The sequence below is a fragment of the Tursiops truncatus genome, chromosome 7 (assembly GCF_011762595.2).
Source record: "Tursiops truncatus isolate mTurTru1 chromosome 7, mTurTru1.mat.Y, whole genome shotgun sequence".
Taxonomy (NCBI): domain Eukaryota; kingdom Metazoa; phylum Chordata; class Mammalia; order Artiodactyla; family Delphinidae; genus Tursiops; species Tursiops truncatus.
In genome coordinates, this window is record NC_047040.1 from 27,882,959 (window position 1) to 27,899,889 (window position 16,931).

The 16,931-nt window shown below is 39.9% G+C and overlaps 1 protein-coding gene across 12 annotated transcripts in view; it reads right to left on the bottom strand.

The window, feature by feature from the left end:
* Positions 1-16,717, bottom strand: part of PIKFYVE (phosphoinositide kinase, FYVE-type zinc finger containing) — a 77,856-nt gene extending 61,139 nt beyond the window's left edge. For 4 of the 12 annotated variants that reach the window (XM_073807330.1, XM_073807333.1, XM_073807335.1 and 1 more), the window contains exons 1-7: positions 16,523-16,652; positions 12,885-13,065; positions 10,955-11,104; positions 10,669-10,704; positions 7,840-7,958; positions 6,783-6,954; positions 373-580 (exon numbers count right to left, since the gene is read on the bottom strand). In XM_073807330.1, the coding sequence (XP_073663431.1) occupies positions 373-580; positions 6,783-6,954; positions 7,840-7,958; positions 10,669-10,704; positions 10,955-11,104; positions 12,885-13,056 (857 nt within the window). In that variant the 5' untranslated portion in view covers positions 13,057-13,065; positions 16,523-16,652. The other 8 variants (XM_073807332.1, XM_073807329.1, XM_073807331.1 and 5 more) reach the window with 6 other exon arrangements.
* Between the last annotated feature and the right edge of the window lie 214 nt (positions 16,718-16,931).

Below are 16,931 nucleotides of genomic sequence, written 5' to 3' on the forward strand. Positions count from 1 at the left end.
AAATCTTATGAGCATCCTCCTTCTCAAAGAAGGCTACGTTAGAAAGTATTAATGGAGATAACTTCTGTTGTTTATTCAACAAATATTATCAGGATCATATATACGCCACACACTGTTCTTGGTGCCAGGTGTAGAAGAGCAAACAAGAAAAAGTCTCTCCTCTTGTGGAGCTAACATTCTAATTAGTCAACATTATCACTATCCATAAACATCTTCTGTGATCCTTCCTAAGGCAAGCTGAGAAAAAAGGAGAAAACGGTGTATTTTCAGGAAACAATTCAAAGAAGTTAAATGTTAACTTAAAGCACCCTTAGGTCACAAGACTATCAGTATTTATCAAATATAAATAAAATTACATGTAAGTGACAGTACCTTTGCCAGGCAAAATCATCCTCTAAAAATATGTTGCGGCTGGCTTTTCTACTCCCTACAGGTGTTCGGGGTTCACTCGGATCAAGTACAGACACAGAGGAAGGAGAATCTGAAAGAGCATTCAAGTCTTCACCAATGGAATTACTGTCTGTGGAATGAGCATAACTTAAGGCTATTTTTCTACAGTATGTACAGGCTCGGAGGTCCCCTAGGAGGAAAAAAAAAAAAGAAAATTAAGTAAAAGATAACTAACATATTACTTACCAGAACACATTAAACCCTTGGGTTACTAGTTAATCTAATAACAGGAACCATCCTCAAGTAAAGACTACCAAAAAAGACATCTTTTAAAAGTAAAGTAACTTTGTTAGCTCTGTTATGTATTTTAAAAACCATCATTATGCAAAATCCATCGAGGTATCCAAATTATCTCAAATATTTATAACAAGAAAATATGACTCAAGGTACTAGAAAACTCTGCTAAAAGAATATTCCTCAAGGTTCTAAAAATGAAGTAAGGGATCTATCAGAGACAGAATGTTCAAGAAAAAAAATTTTTTTAATTGAGTATATAAACCAATACAAATAGAAGTAACACTTTTTCCCTAAATAACAAGTAAGGAGGAAAATGTTATTTAGCTATCTATATGAAGCCATGAAGAGTGGTCTCCACAAGGGGGCACAGTTTTAAAAACAAACTAACAAAATTGGCTTACAAGCAATATGAAATATAGGGGGGGAAGTATAAAGGAAATTCTTATAGTGAAAGTAAGGGTGGAAATGAAATATTCTTGGGAAGACAAACAATAAGGCTATTTAATAATTTTAAATGCATCTTTTTTCAGGATGCAGTCCTGCCCAAATGTAAGTTTTCATTTCTACCCTTTTTCTGTTACAATTTTTGTGTGATTCTATAACAATTTAGTGTACTAAAAAAGGAGGTAAGATAATTAAACTTTACTAATAACATGTTATGTAACAATTCTACCATAATTCTTTTTACCATTAACATTTAGAGAACTGAAGTGACATGAACAAAAGACTTCTGAAAGTCAACTGTACTGTGTTTTTACCATAATTACTACCAAGTACAATAAAGGGTCTTTTATTTCTCATTTTAAGAAAACTATTACATAGTACTCAGCTTTATTAAATTATGCATGTATTTTAAGCAAAGTTACATATCACTTGTTGTGTTACTCATTTTTAACACCATGATTCAACAGATGAATCTAAAGAACGATATCTCCAATCAAGAGCCCCCCCAAAAAAATTGAATTCCAGTCCAGGATAAATGAGAGTGCTAGGACATACTACCACCGGCTGACCAAAGTAGAATTGTAGTAAGGAGATGAAATTACTTCCTGCAGAAAGGTTCTTAAGTTGCCATAACAAAGGCTTGGTTCTTACACTGTAAAGGAAATCTCCCTTCATCGTTCAGCTGTTAGAATGAAAATGATCAGATCAATAAAGGGAGCCAACCCAGACCAGAAAAGTTCTCATTTCCTGAAGAATCCTCACCAGCAAGGGCCTACTGAGTGCATGCCTAAATTAAAGGATGTGGTAAAAAGGTCGATGAGATACAGCCCTGCCATCAAAGAACTCAGTCCACTGGGGACAAGAGACACATATAATCAGAAAGTTGCACAGCAGATACAGAGATAGCACTGCTACACCACTATAACTTAACATTCATTGATCTGTTTCTATGTGCTTAGGTATTCTAGGTATTTATTCGCAGCCTGGATATACAATTGTGCCCAGAATTCATTGTCCCATCTGCAACGGTTAATTTTATGTGTCAACTTGGCAAGACTGATTATTTGGTCCAACAATGGTCTAGTTGTTACTGTGAAGGGTTTTTTTTTAAGACATGATTAATATTTACCATCTGCTGACTTTAACCAGATTACCCTCCATAATGTGGATGGATCTCATCCAATCATTTGAAGGCCTTATGATCAAAGACTGAGGATTCTTAAAAAAAGGAAAAAATTCTGTCTCAAGTCTTATTTATTTATTTATTTTTGGCTGCGTTGGGTCTTCGTTGCTGTGCACGGGCTTTCTCTAGTTGTGGCGAGCAGGGGCTACTCTTTGTTGCGGTGCACGGGCTTCTCGTTGCGGTGGCTTCTCTTGTTGTGGAGCATGGGCTCTAGGCACGTGGGCTTCAGTAGCTGTGGCGCGCAGGCTCAGTAGTTGTGGCGCACAGGCTTAGTTGCTCCATGGCATGTGGGACCTTCCCGGACCAGGGATCGAACCCGTGTCCCCTGAACTGGCAAGAGGATTCTTAACCACTGCGCCACCAGGGAAGTCCTGTCTCGAGTCTTTAAGACAGAAATTCTGCCTGAGTTTCCAGCCCGCTGGCCTATCCTAAGAATTTCAGACTTGCCAGCTCCCTTAATCACTTGAGCCAGTTCCTTAAAATAAATCTTTCTTTCTATATAAATGTGTGTGTGCTGGGGGGGGTGGCGGGGAGGGGCGTAAATACCCTATTAGTTCTGTTTCTTTGGAGAACCCTAATACAAATTTTGGTACCAAGAGAAGTTCTAGAGCAACAAAATCTTAAGGTTGAATTTTCTGAATTCGTTTTTGGGTTTCTGGAATTGGTTCTCTAATTAGATTTAAAGGCAATAAGGACTCTATTTCCAGTGGTAAAGAGAATGCTGATAGTCCACGGTGTGATGGGGCAACAGAGTCACGTAAGTATCACCTATGGATACTCCTAATCAAATACTTATAAGAGGCAAAGACCTGACTTACCATGTACTGCACATCTTAGAACATTTTTGTCAAACTAATGAGTATGAGATTAGCTGCTCCTAATTGCACTGGACAAAAAGGGAAAAGAATGACATCAGGAATTCAGATTCCCAGCTCAAGAACTGTACAATGTACCTCAAAGTGTCTATGTCTTCCCTGAAAGAACCATACACAGCTGCAGAACTGAGACTGCTGAAAATCAAACCAAGAGTCTCATCATGCAAGTGACTGAACCACAACACACACTGAATCACTTAACCTTACGGTGTGTCTATTAAAGTTAGGGCATTGATTAGAAAGGAATGAAATCCTGAAAACTGGAAGGGGATATTTGGGGAAGCTGGGAACACTGAACTGCCAACTTCTACTTAGTCTTCTTTGCGAGTAGAAGTAGCCTTTCCACCCTGTCTGAGATTAACCCTGCTTTGCCTGAAAAATTCACAACGGCCTCCCATGAGTTAGCTGCCTTGCAAGACCCTGCTTATTCTCCTCAGGACCCACTCCCACTACCCTCTTTGCTTCTAGGCCTATAATAAGACTCAGGTCCCCTGAAAGGAGAGTTATAAAGTGTGACCCATGAGGAAGTACACTACACTCCAAAAGAACTACATGATTTTTCCAATTTAGACAAACAGAAATCCAGGGAATATGTGTGGGAATGGCTACCAAGGGTATAGAATAATACTGGAAAGAACATAAAGTCAGATCAAACTGGATCTATTGATATGGACCCACTAAGCAGAGATTCTGGATTTAATGTTATAGCTCAAGGTGTTCAAAGGGGCTCTAACAGTCTGGTTAATTGGTTGGTTGGCTAAAACATGGACCAAAAGTGTCCTATACTAAATGAAGTTGAAATGCCAGAATTACCCTGGAATGCTATAAAGGAAGGGATCCAAAAGCTTAGGGAGACTGTTAAGAGCAGATTTACCAAGTAAGATCTGCTCGCTTGCCCCAGGAGGATCCAGGGGACATACCTTTCACCATGACTATGAGAAAAAAAATTTGTGAGGGGAGCCCCAGCATCCCTGTAGAGCTTTGCAGTCACCCATTATAGTGGGAAATGCTGGTGCTAAACTGGGAAATCTAAATGCACTGGGGACCACTGGATCCCAGGTTGGCAGGGGCAGAGTGGTGGCATTTAATCGACAAAGACAAGGTAGGCATGTTACCAGAAGAGACATCAGAGTCAAAGCTGTAAGCAGAATAGTGTAACATATACAGAGATCTATGACACATCTGATCATGGTGTTCCTAAAAGTAAATGGGCAGTCTTCTAAACTCTTACTGGATTTGTATAAGAAAAAGAGTTCTAGATCAAGTGAACAAAACTCAGACTTGAATCAAAAAGAGTCATGACCCCTCAACCAATTCTCAGACTTAAGCCATTTACAGACCCAGAATTCCTTGAATGAAGGGAGGCTGGGTCACCTTGAGGAAGGGCCCCACTACACTGCCAAAAAATATATACTGTTTATCTTCCTAAAAGGCTTCCCCAAAGGACCTAGAGCCTTTCACCAGAGTGACAGTGCATTGAGAAAAAGGTAATAGTCAAACTTCTAGGAGATGACTGGACTTTGGCACTGAATTAACACTAATTCCAAGAGGCACAAAATGTTACTATGGTTTTAAGTCAGAGCAGGGGCTTACAGAGGTCAGGTGATCAACAGAGTTCCAGCTTAGGTCCATCTTACAGTGGGTTCAGTGAGTCCCCGAACCCATTTGTGGTTATCCCTCAGTTCTAGAATATATAACTGGAATAAACATACTCAGCAAATGACAAATCCCTACATTTGTTCCTGACCAGTGGAATGAGGGCTATTATGGTAGTTCTGGCCTCCAGAACTGTGAGACAACAAATTTCTGTTTGTCCTAACCCATTCAGTTTGTGGTATTTTGTTAAGAAAGCCCTAGGGAATCCATACACCAACCATATTAACAAGATAGGATTTTATCCTATAGGTAATGAGAACTCTGAAAGGGTTTTATGCACGGGAATTTGACATGATCAAATTAGCATTTAATAGGATACTGACTAGAGTATGAAAAATGAATTCGAGATAGGGAAAAACTAAAGGTAAAAAAAATCTTTTAAAAGCTGCAGCCATAATCTGGATGAAAGATAACTGGGGTCTGAACTCTGAAGCAGTTTAGGTTAAAAAAAAAATCTTTTTTTTTTGAAGTAAGGCCAAAAGGAAGATCTACATGATAATAAAAATAACATGAGAGAGATACTAACAGTGTTCTCAGACTTCCCTGGTAGTTCAGTGGCTAAGACTCCGTGCTCCCAATGCAGAGGGCCTGGGTTCAATCCCTGGTCAGGGAGCTAGATTCCACGTGCTGCAACTAAGAGTTCACATGCCACAGCTAAAGATCCCACATGCCGCAACTAAAAGATTCCCACATGCTGCAACTAAAGACCTGGTGCAGCCAACATAAATAAATAAAAATTTTTTTTAAATTATACATACACACACACACACACACACACACACACACATATACTTTAACAAAACAGAAGTGTTCTCTTTTTGGTAACTTCTGCCCACCTTCCACTTCCACTCCCTAATCACTACACACACCGTTTAGTTTTTTTCTGCTTCAACAAATAATTTTAAATCTCTGTATTACTAAAATTTAGGGAAGAATATGAGTAAATGCAATTTGCTAAAGCACACTGTCATATAACTCAAGGGATATCTGTATTTTGTAAAATAAAAACTCTCACAGGGCTTCCCTGGTGGCGCAGTGGTTGAGAGTCCGCCTGCCAATGCAGGGGACATGGGTTCGCGCCCCAGTCTGGGAAGATCCCACATGCCGCGGAGCGGCTGGGCCCGTGAGCCATGGCCACTGAGCCTGCGCGTCCGGAGCCTGTGCTCCGCAACAGAAGAGGCCACAGCAGTGAGAGGCCCGTGTACCGCAAAAAAAAAAAAAAAAAAAAAAAAAACCTCTCATAATAATATAAATTAGTGATCACTCCAACCAACTTGTCTAATAAACATTAATGGGGCTTACCTGGTGGCGCAGTGGTTAAGAATCCGCCTGTCAATGCAGAGGACACGGGTTCGAGCCCTGGCCCGGGAAGATCCCACATGCTGCGGAGTAACTAAGCCCATGCGCCACAACTACTGAGCTTGCGCTCTAGAGCCCACGAGCCACAACTACTGAGCCCACGTGCCACAACTACTGAAGCCTGCGCGCCAAGAGCCCATGCTCCACAATAAGAGAAGCCACGACAATGAGAAGCCTGCGCACCACAACAAACAGTAGCCCCCACTCACTGCAGCTAGAGAAAGCCCGCGCACAGCAACGAAGATCCAACATAGCCATAAATAAATAAATAAATAAATTTATTTTTTTAAAAATTTAAAGAAAAAAACAACAACAAAAAAACCATTAACGGTCCCATGGTTTTTTAGAATCTATGATACACTGTCTTTTACTCATGTTATTTATGAATATCCCCATCTACTTTATTATTTGACTATAAGGTCCTTAAAAGCAAAGCCATGTCTCCCTCATGTTTGTGCACCCCATAATTCACACATGATGTCCAAAATTAAAAAATGACTTAACATGGGTCCTGTATTATAACTATCTTATTGTTATGATCTTTAAAAATTGTAAACGTGTCAATACAGCCCATTTACCTGTATAACCCATAAATTTTCCAGGGATTTCTTGATTGCAGCAACGACTGCAGAAAATCTGCCCACACAGTCGGCAGTGGTGTCTGCGTCTAAAAGTGGTAAATTTCTCATTACAGTCATAGCACTCTTTACACTGGCTATCTGGCATCCAATATTGCTTCAGGTCACTATCCTGTAACAATAAAAATGTGTGAAGGCTTCTTGAAACTACTGATTATTAAAATGCAATGCTAATCAAAATCCTAGAAAATTTCTTTTGCAGAAATTAACAAGCTATTTCTAAAATTTATATGGGAACGCAAAAGGTCAAAATGACCAAGACAATCTTGAAGCAGAATAAACTGAAGGACGTATAATGTCAGCCATTAAGATTTATTCCAAAGCTACAGTAATTTTAGACAGAGTATTAGTGGGAGGAAAAAACGGAGCTGTGGAAGAAAAAGGAGAGCCCTGGACATATATGGACTCACCCTCACACATATAAATGGATTTCTGACAAGATCTGTAATGCAGTCAGTGAAGGTTGTCTTTAAAAAAAAATGAAAAAAAAAAAAAAAAAAAATGGTGCTGGGATTTCCCCGGTGGTACAGTGGTTAAGACTCTGAGCTTCCGCTGCAGGGGGCACGGGTTCGATCCATGGTCCAGGAACTAAGAACCCGCATGCCATGTGGCGCAGCCAATAAATAAATAAATAAATAAATTTTAAAAAATTAAAAAATGATACTGGGTCCAACTGGACATCCATGGGGAAAAAAGTGAATCTTTATCCATATACTTCACACAAATAATAAAGCTTCTTAAAGAAACCATGGGAGAATATTTACTACCCCGGGCTAGAAAAACATTTCTTAAACAGAACACAAAAAGCACAATCCATAAAATGAAAAAAATTGATAAACTAAAATTAGGAACTTATGAGTAAAAAATATGGTGTCCACAGGTGAAGTTAGTATTAACTGAACTTTCTTTCAAGTGGCATTGTACCATTTTTAGTGAGTACCACATGGTCCCCAGGTAAGTGCTTAATAAGTAATCTTCTAAAGCCTCTAGACAGTACCTGGCTCTTCCCCTCCATGATTTCCTTGAGGCGTTTTAATACTGTGCTGAGGCTTCGGAGCTGAACAGCTGTACGAGGGTCATGACCTCCAAAGGCAGGTTCTGCCTTCCTTCTGGTATCTGAGTCAGATTTACAAAACAAAAAACAAAAAACACTACCTTAATAGTCTCTAGTATCAATGCAAAGTTCCTCTTATTTTTAGCATATATCAATACTTACATTCTCCCAGCCAGTGACACAGACTGAGAGTTAAAACTAGCCTTTATAAGGGTAAGAGGCTGTTGAAAGTGTTTCTTATTACCATGTGAAACACTGCTTCACAAGCAAATGAAGGCTACCTGAGACAAACACTGTCTGTGACCAATGATGATTTTAAGGCCTGGATGGGAGCATCACTTAACATGGCCCAAAATTCATTAATGATTTCTTGGGCCCTTCGGTCCTGCTACAAATTCCTGCGAGAAATTTAACAGAAGGAAAAGCAATCCTTGTGTGTTACCTAGCCCAGTCTCTACAGTCAAACAGGTCAGCGACAGGGTTGAACAGTTCAGTTCAGTCTGCAGACCACAAACCCAAAGGCTCGTGGAGTAGATCATCAGAAAGGAATTTAATAGCCAACCCCACAGAGTCTGACAGACTTCAGAACATCCAGGATGGTAATTTATCCACAAACTTCCCTTCACCGATGTCCAAGCAGACTTCTCTTCCCCAAAGAATTGCTAGAACCCCAATGCAACCCTTCCCTGCCACCTCCCTACTCCTACAGTTCCAAACTAGACGGGATCACTTGCTCTTGAAACAGCAATACTGAAGCCAGTCCTGTCAATAATAAAACACACCCATGTTCCAGCTTTGTGTCCACCAAAGCTGTCATGTATCATTTCCTTATTTTAGAGCAAGATTACAACTGAAGTTTCTACCTATTCCTGGCTCCAGCAGTTACTAAACCTAAGGATGAAGTAGAGGTGGCTTGACGAAAAGGATGAACATCCTTATTAGCTTAAACTCATTACCCTAATAATCTATGGTAAAGCAAGATGGAAAATAGCTCTCTCTATATCCTTCCCAAACTCACTTGTTTGCTAGATTAGATTTAGGTGTTCTTTGTTTCGGTTGAGTGGGAAAGAAAAGATTACAAAAAAATGTGAAGTTGGTATAAATTGACGAAGAATTTTCCAAGATATTAATTACGGAAATAATTATCTAAACAGCACCTATGTTAGAAAACTTTGTTTCTATAAATAATATCTTAATTTCAGCAGATACCTCATGGGTTATTACTAGAATAAAAATGTATGTGTATTAGAATGAGCAAATTGTTCTTGAGTCTCTGTGATAAACCAACTCTCCATGATTTACGAATTGAAAAAGGAGACAGATGAAGCTGTTAGAACAGTAAGGCTGTGCTCCCATGCACAGGCAACAATTAGTTGTGAAGCCCCTTGCATTCAGCCACTTAGGAGTATGAGAAAGTAAAAACAGCATCATCCACAGAAAAAGCAGGAGCAAGACTGTTCCTGGAACCAACAGATGATGGTTTCATCATGGATGAAGATGAAAGAAACATGAGAGAAAATCTGGTCTAGCACTCTGCCCTCAAGCAAATCATCTTAGTTGCTTCTCTTGTAAAATGAATATTAGAAAATTAAATAACTTCCCAAGGTCACAGAGCTAGTAGACTGTGGAATCACAGCCTTTTAGTAGGAAAAGATTGGTAAAACGGTCCCAGGCTTGTGAAACTCAAATGCCTCTAGGAGCTAAGGCAAAATCAAAGAATCAAGTGGACTTGATAAAAGACAGTAAGGAATGGTGGGGATTGCAGCAAACCAGACATTACAAGCTCCACCTAGTGATATTTAAATTAAAGTTTATCAAAACATCAAGCCAAGGTTTGGTAGGCTGTCAGTTTGTAACCCCTAAATGATTAGACTCTAGTCCAACTCCTCAATTTTATAAACAAATAAATCCTATGCTTGACTCAGTATAGGATTTAGTCAAAAGAGCTCCCTTAACAAAAATAGGAGTGTTGCCACAGGCCAGGTTCAAGAGCTAAGGAGAGTTTAAGGTTAAAAGTGGGGATGGTCTCTTCCTTCCATCCATTTGGAGTAAAGAGCTCATTTCTCTCTTCCTACCTTCTGATTCTTCCTTCCAAACAGCTGATATGACGCAGGCTGAGTCCCTTTGCCCTGGGAAACCTACAGAGGTGATATAGCCAGCTCCGCTCCAGTCCTTAGCGTGAAACTCTTCTTCTGCTTCGTTTCTCCTTCTCCTCTGACCCACCAGAAGAAGGTTCTGAGCCAAGTCTCAACCAGCAATAAAATATCCTTCTGCCAACAACCATTACCTGTGCCCGCCTACTTTTCACTCGAAGACCTCATGGGGAAGACTGGCCAGACAAGGCAGGATCTGACATTCACGGACACCTGATTTCCAATGCTACATCCTTTTCCCTCTCTTATGCCCCCTCTCATTGCCTTTCTCCTGTCACCTTGAGTTGGGCAAACCACTGCACTGAGTTTAATAATCTAACAGAAATAAAACATAAAACAACTCACTTTATCTAGTCTGTGGATTCAGGCTGATCCCAATACAGCATGAAAATGAAGGACATGACCACGTAGCAGACCAGGATGGAGAACAAACAGGCAAGAGGAGCTCAGCTTATCCAGCCACAATGACAGCTTGCACCCCGACAAGGACAGAAGGCCAAGAGCAAGTGGCAGCCCGCTAATGGAACTGAGAGACTTCTGCAGCCAGAGGCATGCACATCACATTACACTGGCCACCCCAAGAACAGATGCAGCAGTCAGTCACAAAGCTGAAACTAACCTGTGTTCTCCTGGGGGTGTCGCAAACTGTCCTCTGCTGAAACCCAAGCAAGTAATTAATCAAAAAACAGTCAAAGAAAGCTCTGCCTTGCCTAAAGTTTAATGAAATGTTTAAGAACTCTTGTTTAGGTATCAACAGTTATCCAGGTAACAGTTTCATTAATTCTCAAGAGTACCTGACTATTCCAAATAGAAAAAAAGTTAAGTCAATAAACAACCTGCAAAACACAATGACTATGGGAAAAGTCTAATACACAGAGAGGAATGAAATGAGAACAGTGTCATACCTAACACTGAAGATCGCCGCTGGAGCTCCTCATTAAGCTGTTTTTTATAAGGTGTAGGTGATCTCACAGATTGTGTCCTTGAAGGGAGCTGGGGGCTGGTCCAACTTCCACTCAGAGATGGTTGCTCTCCCTGACCCCCTTCTCCTCTCTCTGCAGCAAACAAAAGCTTGGAATTATTGGAAAAACTAAGACTCAGAGTCCAGCAAAGAGAAGGAAATAGATGAGAAGTTTTTAGGAAAGAATGTGTACTTATATTACATGCCTAAGTAAACATTAGGGTTTTCTTAAAGAAAAAAGAGAGAGAAATTCAAAGAAGGTGGCAAAATTACATCCTTGGTATATGTGACCTTCAGTTTGTTTCACTTTTTTTTTTTTTAAATATTTATTTGGCTGAGCTGGGTCTTAGTTGCAGCATGTGGGATCTAGTTCCCTAACCAGGAATCAAACCCGGGCCCCCTGCACTGGGATCACAGAGTCTTAACCACTGGACCACCAGGGAAGTCCCTGTTTTACTTTTCATGAGAAATTTCTTGAGCATATTTAAGGAAACAGAATGCAAGCTCTACACAAAGGCAGTGATTTTTTTGTTGTTCTGCTTTATTTAGGGATAGATTCCTTGTACTATTAAAATAGTGCCCAGTGGATAGTAGGTGCTCAATAAACATATGCTAAATAAAAAAACTACTGTCATTTAATGGCTAAATGTAACGTATCCTAGACAGGATCCTGGAACAGAAAAAGGACATTAGGTAAAAACTGAAGAAATATGAATAAAATACTTACTTCAGTTACTAATAATGAATCAATAATAGTTCATTAATTGTAATAAATGTACTCTACCAATGTAAGATGTTAATAACACAGGAAACTGGGTGTAAGGGTATATAAAAACTTCCTGTATTATTTTCCTAATTTTTCCATAAATCCAAAACTATTCTAAAGAATAAGATTGTTGTGGTTTCTTTAAAAAAAAAAAAGATTATTGTCTTCAAAATGGACTAACAGGTTTTACAGAGCTTTCAACATGACTGTTAATAAAAGTCAGTTAATACTATTAAAATTTCTACTGAGTTAATTAAACTATTAACCCCCAAATCCGTTACAACTAGAGGGATTACTTTCTAACACATTTCAAACAATACAGCTAAATATAAAGCAAAAGATGTAGGCCATGTTTTTTTTTTAATTCTTCTAACAAGTAAAAAATATATTACTTAAAAAGAGCTCATTTTAAAAATATCTTTTCATTTGGTGTCATTAAATGTATACCTTAACAGGTCAACAACAAGCCTGCTGACAGCTTTCAATTTTTGAAAAATATGAACCCTTCCTCCCATGTGCTGGTCCTTTAGTTTCATTGCTTTAATTAAAATCTTTTGGGGGCTTCCCTGGTGGTGCGGTGGTTGAGAGTCCGCCTGTAGATGCAGGGGACACGGGTTTGTGCCCCAGTCCGGGAAGATCCCACATGCCGCGGAGTGGCTGGGCCCATGAGCCATGGCTGCTGAGCCTGCGTGTCCGGAGCCTGTGCTCCTCAACGGGAGAGGCCACAACAATGAGAGGTCCACATACTGCAAAAAATAAAAATTTTTTGGCTATTAACCCCTAAAAGAGAAAAATCCATTCTATGAACTTAAGAAAACTGAGATATATTAAGAAAGGAAAAGAAAAAGAATGCTAACTTCTCTTTAAAAAGAGACCTCCTTGTAATATTTAGTTTTCAATTCTGATCTTCAGTTGCCAATAATTAATAAGATTAAAGTGAAAATTCTAGCTTTCTCTTCTTATGCAGTTAACTCCAGTGACCTATGATTATAAAGCTACCTCCTTGTTAATATTTCACTTTCTTGCAAAGACACAGCATGAAAGTTGAACAAGAGAATTTCAGAGAATCAAGATGGTAGGGTCTCTGATCTTTAAGAATAAGTCTTACCTTTGTTAAATCGAAAGAGATTTACAAAAGAACTATACGCGGATTTAAAAGGAGGTTCGTCCTGATCAGGAGTCAAAGGTTTAAAGTGTGTGAGGTGAGAAGGACTAGTAGGAGATCGAGGCAAATCATCAGCAGAGTCCAATGTAGGGGACGTCTTATCATCTGTGGCCATTTCATGAGTCTAATAAACAAAAGAAATAAGCAAAAGTAAGTTCCTCAGGAAGCCCGAAGGTTGATTCCAAACAGCATCCAAATATCTAGAAATCTGACTTCAAAAATTCAGACCTAAACAAACCAAAGAGTAAATAAATCTAGCTCAGCATACACTCCAAATTAAGACTTGAAAACACTGAAGTCTAGATCATAAGGAAGAGTCTCAGTTATCTAAAACTAGGAACATATAGTCAATCTCATTTTCAAAATTACTATTCAAATACAGAAAAATACCAAAATTATTAAAAATTTGAAGGTAAGGCATAAATGTGAGCAGGCAAAAAGGAAAAAAGAGGATTTTCACATGATTTACATAGTTTTCATTTTAAGACTTTTTTGAAAAAATAGCTTTTTAAAGGGGAAAACTGGTTTTACACAAGCATACAAATTCCTCAAAGTTTTATTTTACTTATTTCAATGTTTTCTTTCAAAAAAATATAAAAAACGAATATTTCCAAGAACAGGAAACGAAATAGTCATCCCTTAACGACATTTCTATATAACCTCAAAAGTTACCTCAAACTATGCCTCATCACCTATAAGAACTATCCAAATCCACAAGCTGACTGATCCCCATCATATGTCTTCCTAGGCACAGGAGCCTGGGTTTTCTCCTTTTAAGCCTCAATTCATATAGGCATTAAAATGAAGATCTTAACGGGCTTTTTTTTAATAACCAAAAATTATAATTCAACCAAAGCTTTAAAGCTAACCACATCATCAGATGCAGGTAACAGAAAAGCACTGATGTCTATTTTCTGCCATATTAATACTTCAAAGAGAAGACGATGAATTATGCATAACTCATTAAAATGCTATAGCTTGTAATCTAATTTATATTTACGAGGACACTACACTCTTACAAAATGCTTTTTTCACTTTCAAAATCCTATCTACCATCTCATTTCATTTTTCTAAAAGCCTGAAAGATACAGAGCTGGGCTTATTACTACATTTTACCTCTGAAGCAACCAATGTACACTGAACCCAAAACAACTTTCTCGAGGGTCACGTAGCTAGTCAGTGGTAGAGCTGTAACTAGATGCCAAGTTTTACCCCAGAATTACTCTTTATTTATTCCTGCGGGCAGCATTTTATTTAATTATTTTTTCTTTTAATTAAAGAGATATTTCGAGTTTGCATCGGTTTTGAAGGCAGACACTCTTGGTTTCAAATTCTGACTCTGAAATATCTTCGCTGAGTAAATTTGGGTTAAGGGCCCTGTGAGATATGTATTACCATCTTCATTTTACATAGTGGAAACTGAGTCTTAGTGTGATTAAGTGGGACAGTATATGTGAAGCACTTTTAGCAAAGTGCTTGCCCATAAGAGGCACAGAATTAGTCTTTAGAGCAAAATTATCTTGTAGCTCTTCCCAGACTTTCAATTCTGGTCTACCTGAATTCTAACTACTCAGGACACTGCCAAATTAAAACGTTAATTGATTATTAATTAAACAAAGCAAAAATAAAACCACTGATGAGGAGAATTTCGGCAACAAATGTTTATTGGAATGGAGGGAGGGGGAAGAAAAAGAGGAAGAAGAGGAAGGGGCAGAGGAAGAAGAGGAGGAAGGGGGGGGAGAAGAGGAAGAAGGAAAGAGGGAAAGGACACGTCCTTCTAAAGTGTCTTGACAACCCATATACCAGCATAAAGGACTGGGAAATCAGCTAGTGATTGATCAAGTGTAAATTCAAAAAGGTAAAAAGAGGAAAAAAAAAAAAAGAGGGTCCTGGAGAGAAAGAATAATGTGATAGCAGTAACAACCTGAAGGCCTCAGAGAACATCCTACATAATACTTTGACGCAAGTAAAATGAGGAGAGTTAGCAACCTTCCTAAAGAGTCTTAGCATCACACCTAAGGGTCACCCATGTAGAAACTTTTATTAGGTTTTGAAGATGTGAGGATAAAAATTACCAAGAAAACACTCACCAGTGTAGTTTCTAAAACAATACAATCACACAGTTAATATTAATAACTACATAATAATACCAGGACCCTGAAAAAACTATCTTACAACTCTTATTCTGTGGTAGCTTAATAACTAACTGTCTGTGATATAAACTAGGATTCTTTCCTATCTGAGAGGTAATTAGAAGCATTCACTTACTCATTCAAAGACCTCTCATATATCACCAGCACTCTGCCTCTTCTCACTTGAATGTGACTAGTATATGCAGACCCCCTCAGCACTATCAAAAGTCTTGTCAGGAACTGAAATTTAGAAAATAAGCCTGCTCTACCAGCCAAACCAAAATTTTAGCAAACAGAAAAATGCAAGTATCAGTTCAGTCATTTCTAAGTACAGTGTTTTTTTTTTTTATTACTCAAAATATATCTAACAATGCAGGACAGCTGAATAGTAGAAATGTTAGTTTCCATCTACAAAGACTTCTTTTTGTTCAATTTTTGATCAACGTACCAACAGATGGAGGTTTTCTAAAGGAAAACCATATGATCCATATTATTCTTCCCAGAAAGAAGAAAAAGGGAGGACACAGGAAAGTAGTCTTGCTCTGCCAAAGAAACTTAACCTGCCCTTCTCTGTCACAAACTCGAATCTAACGGAAAGAAACTAAGAACTTTTTTGTAATAATCCTGATAGTGGGAGTGCCAAAAAACAAGATTCAAATAAATCAGAAATAAGACACTACAATATACCAAGAGACCACCTCTACTGTCAAGGATGCACTGAATCAGTACGGGATAATATAATAAATACACCAGATAAACAGGAATAACTTGACTAAAACAGAATTCCAGCATTTCTCATATTTCTTGAATGCCTTAACAGTGACTTCTACATAGAACATAAGACCCCTAATTCCTAAAAATATTCCACTCTCATCCTTTTGTTGGGAACGTTCTAAACAAGGGGAAAATACTAACTGGGAAATCAAGTCTTCTCAAGAGACTCTTAAACATAGGTACAAATGGAATAGCCTCAAAGAGCAGAGGCAAGCATTTAAGGAAGTATATAAACCCTACTACCGGTACCGTTTCTGTAGATGAGCAACTTTCTTGTCCCGTCTATGTATACACCTCTGAAACACAGGCTCGGAGCTTATCCATCAGAGGGAGGAGGAACTGGACTATGCACCTCCGAAATAAGTTCAAGTATACGGGACGAGAGGAGCAAGAGAACTTCAAATGCTTCCAAGGAAACCTCTTCCAGAACAGCCCCACCCGGCTCCCTTCCCCACTCGCCAGACAAGGGGCAGCCGGGGAATCAAGGGAGCCGCCTGAATGCGGGCACAGGTTCTCTGCCCTTCCTTGCCCAGCCTCGGCCGCAGCCGCGGTTGCGAAGCCCCAGCTCTCGCCTTCACTTCAGACTTCCCCTCCGCTCCGGCCCCAGACCTTCCTAAACCCGCCTTCTTCCCCACTCTCAGGCCCAGCCGGCCGCGCGCCAGCCCCCTCCCTTACCTGCGCCTCCCGCCGCGGCCCCGCCGGCCACCCTCCACCCCAGCCCCCGCTTCACCGGGCCCAAGCGCAGGAAGGAAGCTTCAGAGCCCAGCGCCGCGATTCTCAGGCAGCCGGCGGTTGCGGCAGGAAGCAAAGCTGCTTACATGGTTGCTGCGGCTTCTCTCGTCCGCACCCCCCAGGCTCCGCCCTCTGTTCCTCCTCCCCTCCAATCCGTAACTCTCCCGGGCGCCGGCTCCGCCCTCCCTGCTCCGCCCGCACGACGTTCGGATCAGACGCTCAGGCAGAAGGAGTCCAACCCAGATAGAGTCGTGCTCAACACCTTGACCGAGATTAGGCCGCCTCAGCCTTCCTAGAGGAAGCCACGGCGACTGCGCGCGTGAGCGTCAAGTGTGCGGGGGTCACCGGATGG